The 6,504-nt window shown below is 45.0% G+C and overlaps 1 protein-coding gene across 4 annotated transcripts in view; it reads left to right on the forward strand.

The window, feature by feature from the left end:
- The window catches only part of polr1a (RNA polymerase I subunit A), a 217,102-nt gene extending 210,941 nt beyond the window's left edge, over positions 1-6,161 (forward strand). For all 4 annotated transcript variants that reach the window (XM_069923650.1, XM_069923651.1, XM_069923653.1 and 1 more), the window contains one exon: positions 5,611-6,161. In XM_069923650.1, coding sequence (XP_069779751.1) covers positions 5,611-5,711 — 101 coding nt within the window. In that variant the 3' untranslated portion in view covers positions 5,712-6,161. The remainder of the gene's footprint in view (positions 1-5,610) is intronic.
- The last annotated feature ends 343 nt before the right edge of the window (positions 6,162-6,504 follow it).

Here is a 6,504-nt window from a genome sequence, read left to right on the forward strand (position 1 = left end):
GCAAAATGGTTCACGGTTCAGTTCTCTCGGTTCCAGGTGACGTTCACTTCTCATCCGACTCCTGCCCTTCGGATCTGGACGAGCTTCTGCAGCTGCGATGTGTCGCATTAAGAAAACCAATTTCAGCCAATTGGCATGGAACCTCCAAGCAACAGGTACCTCCAGCCCTCCTCGACACTGACTTTGTGTTCCTGCGTAGACAGGCCCCAGGAACGCCATTGCGTGATCAAAAAGGATGGGACTATGTACACTTTAGACAGTGGGAGACATTCACAACTGTTTACTGTCGACAGTAACCAGCACATGTGGACCCTCCAACCCCTATTCACTGCCCCTAGCCCAGGAGATGAGGGCATCTGCCTAAGACACGCGCCCTGCAGGTGAGTTGTAGTCACTTCCAATCCTGGGTGTCCATGCTGGAAGGGATTTAAAAGAGGAGGCAAATTTAAATAAAGGTGCTTTTGCTGACTACCACTGTGTCTGGTGAATTCATTTGTTAGCTCCACTGGAGTAGTCACTACATGTCCATAGTTTTACAGATACGTATATCTGCCTTTTAGGCATGAAGCCCAACATCAAAGATTGGTTCAGCCTTTGTTTTATAAAAGAATTCAAAAGGAGAATAACAATAACCACTAATCCTGAGAATCGGGAGCAATTCATAACTCATCAAAGGAACACCAAAGCTTTGAAAAGGAAAGAGATTGAAGAATATGAAAATGATCATGTGAGAATTATAAAAGCCATGGGAAACATTCTTCTGGCAAATAAGCAATGAACTTCATTACAGAACACTGGGCAAAACTTTAATTTTTTTTAATTTGCTCAAGTGTTGTGGAATGGTAGTTGAAATTTAATGCAGAGGAAGTGAGATTATTAAGTGCTGGTTTGTGTGCTCACATTTGTAAAGGTGGCAGAATGGGTTAAAAATCAAACATTGAGAGTTAGGAGGAACTTAGCAGGTCAGATAGTATCCAGTGGTAGTCTGTTGCGGGTTGTGAGCGAGAACAGCGAAGAGATTGAGACAGCAGGTGTGAGCTCAAGTATCACAACTGATTTATTTTGAATTCTGCGCTGCAGTCTTTAAGCCCATCCTTGGTCCTACCCCCTAATGTCCCAGCACTTGCTTCCCAATGACACAAGTGCATACATGCTCTTCCGGTCTAGACCGGAAGAGACGATCCCGCGACACCATCCTTGCTGCAGATGCCGCACCGACTGAATGTGACAAGTGGGGCTGGTTGGCCGTTGCAAACATGTGCATCACCACACAACACACCGTCCCGCATCCCCAGAACCGGCACTGATGGTCTTGTGATGCGTTTGTGCTCTGCAGGCTACCAGGATGTCATCGACGTAGATGAAGAAAAAAGGCAAATCTCTGCCAACTGTGTCCATGAGGTGCTGAAATGTCTATGGCACATTTTTAAAAACCAAATGGCATGCATAAGAACTCGAACAGGCCGAACGGGGTGACGATAGCCGTCTTTTGGACGTCATCCAGGTGCATGGGAATCTGCTGGTTTCCCAGGATTAGGTCAACTTTGGAGAAAAGCTTTGCGCCATGGAGGTTACGGCGAAATCCTGGATATGGGGTATTGGGCGTCTATAATTGCCACAGGGTCTCCAGCTGCCATGCAACTTTGGCACCAAATGGAGGGGTGAGCCCGACCAGCTATCGGAACGGCGAACGATACTGAGCTCCTCCATGCCCCTAAACTCTTCCTTGGTGAGGCTAATATGGTGTTGGACGCCATGAACTTGAACTAGGGGTGCAGGATGGAGGAAAATTCTGTGAGGAGGCAGCTGTACTGGCATGTTGGGTTTCCACAGAAGGAAGTTGGGTGGAAGACTCATTGGACATGCCGAGGGGCACTGTGTGGAAAGTCTCAGCAAAGACTAGTCGTCTACCCTGGAGGTCATCAACAAGTAGGGAGTGTGCACGGAGGAAATCCACTGAAGCGAGGGTGAAGGACCATTGGAATGTGGTGTCGCCAAAACATACAGGAATTTGCCTTTTTCCAAAGGTTCTGATGGCAATGTTATTGGCAGCATGCAAGGAAGAGCTGTGGGGCCTGTGCACATGTCAAGCGCTGTAGGGGGATATGCCACTGCAGCCACTAATGGAGGCTGGCCCTGTTGTTTCTCGGGAACAACATGGCTGGTGGCACCTGCATGTGGATGCCCCCCAGCATTGGTGGTATAAGAACCATCTGGGATCGGACCTCTGTTTTCTGGTGGGGTGGGGCCTGGTCACATGGTGGACTAAATTTGGGTGTTGTCCTCGGTGATGGCAGTGTGAAACTGTTCACCAAGACTATGGTTTTGCGCTTGGAATGGTAGAGAACATCCGTTCGTGCCGCAACCTTGCGCGGGTCGCTGAAATCTGCGTCAGCCAACAGGAGTCTGATGTCTTTGGGCATCTGCTCAAGAAACGCCTGCTCAAATGTGAGGCAGGGCTTGTGCCCTTCTGCCAGTGTGTGCATTTCGTCCATGAGGGCAGAGAGGGTCCTATCGCCTAGGCCATCCAAATGCAGGAGCCTGCCTTCCCTCTCATGTAGTGAGAGGCCGTACGTGTTAATGAGAAGGTTTTTTAAAGCCATGTACTTACCTTGCTCTTGCGGCACCCGAATGAGGTCATTGACCCGTGAGGCAGCTTCCTGGTCGACCGAGCTAATGACATAGAAGTATCTCATCAAATCGGAGGTTATTTTTTTGATCTGGATCTCCAATCCAAGTGGAGGGCCTGTTCGTCCAGAAAGTTGGCATCTTCAACGCAATGGGGCCTACTTCTGCTTGTTCCATTGTGTCTAGTCTTCAGGATGTGGAGACTCGTCGGGGTCACCAAAGTTGCAGGTTGCGAATGAGCGCAGTGAAGAAACTGGGACAACAGGCTGTGAGCTTGAGTATCAAAACTGGTCTATTTTGAATTCCGCGCTGCAGCTTTTAAGCCCATCCTTGGTCCCGTCTCTAAGGTCACAGAAGAGACGGTCCCACAACACCAACCTTGCTGCTGCTGACCGTGCATGTCAAGCAGGGCCAGTTCGCCGTTGCAAATGTGCGTCGCCACAGGTCCACATTTTGGGTTGGGACCCTTTATTGAGACTCATTCATACTCATGGCTGCTGTGTGATTCACTGACTTCCTCATTGTTCACTTAAGATTCCAGTATCTGCAGTTTTTGTGTTTCTCTCAGTTAAAAAGCCAAATGCAACCATACAATACTAAAGCAAAGATGTTTCATTGAACCTCTGTATAATACTTTTTTGGCTGCAAATAGAATATTGCTTAAGTTTTGGATTTTTTGGAAGGTTTCGAGACCTTTGAGAACAGGTTTTGCAGAAAAGATTCACTAAAATGTGTTAATGTGTTAAAAGAAGTTGGGATTGTGGTCCATTGAACAGAGAAGGTAGAAAGTTTTGATGGAAATCTTCAAACACGTGAAGTATAAAGACAATGAATACAGAAAGCATTTTCTCATTGATGGAATGGTCAAGAATTGAAGGTCACAAATTTGAGGTGATCGACAGAAGTGCCAAAGCAACATCAAGGAAAAGTTTATCATCCAGTAAGTTGCTGTGGTCCTAGAACACACAACATGAAGGTAGATCTGCACGTGGTTTTCACAAGCAAACTGGATCAACACTTGGGGGTGTTAAAATGCAGGATCATGAGAAAAGAGGCTGCAGACTAGTAGGATTCCTCTTGCAAAAGCTGGTAAACATTCTCTGCTGCAATGCCTTTGTAATGTGCTGTGCTGTGTTGTCACACAGTTTTCAAATGGACAGTTAACTCATTTCCAACATTAATATTACACTCTGTAGCTATTCATCATTATTGCCTATTTTTGGATCCATTGTCATAATTACCCCCTTAAGTATTAAGTGTATCATTTTTGGTTTCTCCATGCATTCTTTCTCTGTTTAAAGTTGAGCCTTACTACATTGGGTGTTTTTATGGGGGGGCCTCTGCTTCAAGGTGGGTTCCATCAGCAGAGAAAAATCTGCACTTATCTTTTATTGAGCAGCCAGAAAAGGCTTCTCCAGCATCGCTTTTATACGGAGGAGCACCTTGATGCGTCCTCCGGAGCCGAGGTAGGTGGGGCAACTGTTGCCATGGCACTGCCTGTCAACATGATGGTATAAATACGCAGCGAGCAATGGCTGCCTTCGTTACCCATAATCTCCCACTCAGCTGGAACCGCTCTGGGAAATGCAAGGTGGTTCCAGCTGTGAGTGGGATTACAGGTAATGAAGTCGGCCATTGATCATTCTTCTGTCCGACCAAATCTCCGTTTTTTAAAAAAAAAATCTAGCCTACCCAACTCGATCGACCCCTGCCTGACAGTGTCTTCCTCCACCTGCTCCTGGGCACCTTTCCCTTCAAGATGGAAATGCGACAGCGTCTTTGCAGGACTTGACTCAACTAGGTCCTGGGTTGCGGGCTGATGGCGTCATCGCCACGTCATCAGCCCACCCCTAGCCAGCTGCTTGCAGCGGCTGTACATTTATGAGACAAGGTGGAGCGCTCCGCTCCATCGCTGGCAGTACCCCCAGAAGGATCAGAGTCAGCGTTTTGGAACCACTCCCGGAGCATTTACGAAGGAAGGGTCAGCGACGTGAGGGTGGAGAATCTCCACCTTTACAGTCACATTTTTTTTTACTCTATAAAAAGGCCTATTGTCTCTTCATTGTATCTGACTTGAGGAGAGTACAAAGCCTCGCCTCTCATTATGATATACAAGAATTTAAAAGCTAAGCATTATTTTAAACTAGTTGCTTTTGGGTGCCACCCCTCTTTGCAACTCGTCTCCATACACTTGTTGTACGTGTCCCTTACTCACTGAAAATAATAATTTCAGATCTGCTCAGCCTTGAAATATGTTGCACTTTAAGTGATTTATAACAACCAGATTTCATATATTCTCCACTGATGGCAAAGTGCATTTTACCAACTCAGACTTGAATGCAGAAACAAAGCCAGCTAGACTGGACACAGAGGACAAAACGGGTGGAGAAGTAGATCAAAATGTGCCAAGAATCCTGTACTTTATAAATAGAGGAATGCAGTGCAGAAGGTAGGAAGAGACTATTGGATGGGTAGATGGAACTGAGAAAAATGAAGGGTTATGCAGTAGGGAAATTCTAGGCAGTTTAAGAGAAGGTTATTAGGTCAGCACAACACTGTGGGCCGAAGAGCCTGTACTGGGCTGTAGATTTCTATGTTCTTAAAGTTGTTTAATCTCTGTAAGATGAACCTGAGCAGCTTTTATTTCTTATACCTCTATCTTGGGCCTTCTGTAGCTACCCTAAATCTGCAAGTATTGAGATTCGCTGACTATATATGCCAAATTAAAGAAGGAAATAAATGATAAGGTGCAAGAAGCAAATTGTTGGGTCGAACCCCTTCAAGGCATCAATGAGTTAATGAGGTGAACAAAACAAAATTCAGAGAAAAAGAGAGTGTTAAAAGAAAAAAGTGTGAATCATTGAAAAATGAGTGCAATTAAATTATGCATCGGACAATTCCAAGAATTCTAGTGTGCTCAGCACCTGTTTTCTTTGTACTGAAAACTTGATCATTTTTTTCTCCCATCTCTTTTTCCTTTAGGTTCTCATGACGAGTTGAAGTCGCCATCAGCCTGTTTGGTGGTGGGGAAAGTGGTCCGTGGTGGCACGGGACTCTTTGATTTAAAACAGCCTCTTAAGTGATCTCTCATCTGATTAAAGAGTCCACTTTCTCGGAAGTGGAAAGAGACAGGAGCTAATGTTGTGAATATTTTTTATTGTACATCCCGTCAGCACCATCAAAAGGAAACGAGCGCAGACGGACAAGGATACTACAGTCGCAGAGTCACGAGTAAATGCTGAACCTGGAAAGGTGGCCCATTTGTAGCTTTGTTCTCTTTGCTAAATGATGGTAGGTGGGGACGCAAAATAATACCCACCTGCTTCACATGAAGGAAGTACAAATGGATCCAATTGCAACACAAGATGAATGTGAAAATTGCAAGCTGGTGTTGGTAAATTGGAGGAGCTTTAAAGCAGATGCAGCTGTCACATACCATGTCTGCCCTACAGTACCTCCAATCTGGTGCTAAGGATGGTGCCTGAATAAAATTCCAGCGCGCACACATCAATAAAATTGACCTTTGAATCAAATTATGTATTTTTGCAATGCAAATTTTATTGTGGAGCAGTCTCTGTATTTATGTCACATTCATTTCTTTAGTCCTACGACTTTGGAGAAACTATTACTAGAATTTTGACAGGACCATAAATAAAGCAGTGCATGCTGCTAAATACAGTAAAATCCCCAGTATCCAGAATTCAAGCAAACCAATAGGCAAAAAAAATTGAGCAAATAAATAAAAATTAAGATGAATGAGAATAAATTAAAAAAAAGTTTTAACTTGTAAAAGTAACTGTTCTCCAAAGGAACACAACCCCTTGGTGAAGATGGGAGCAAACATTCAGACAGTGGAGTGCCCTGGTCATGCCTCAC

Source organism: Narcine bancroftii, chromosome 3 (assembly GCF_036971445.1).
Source record: "Narcine bancroftii isolate sNarBan1 chromosome 3, sNarBan1.hap1, whole genome shotgun sequence".
In the NCBI taxonomy this organism is placed as follows: Eukaryota; Metazoa; Chordata; class Chondrichthyes; order Torpediniformes; family Narcinidae; genus Narcine; species Narcine bancroftii.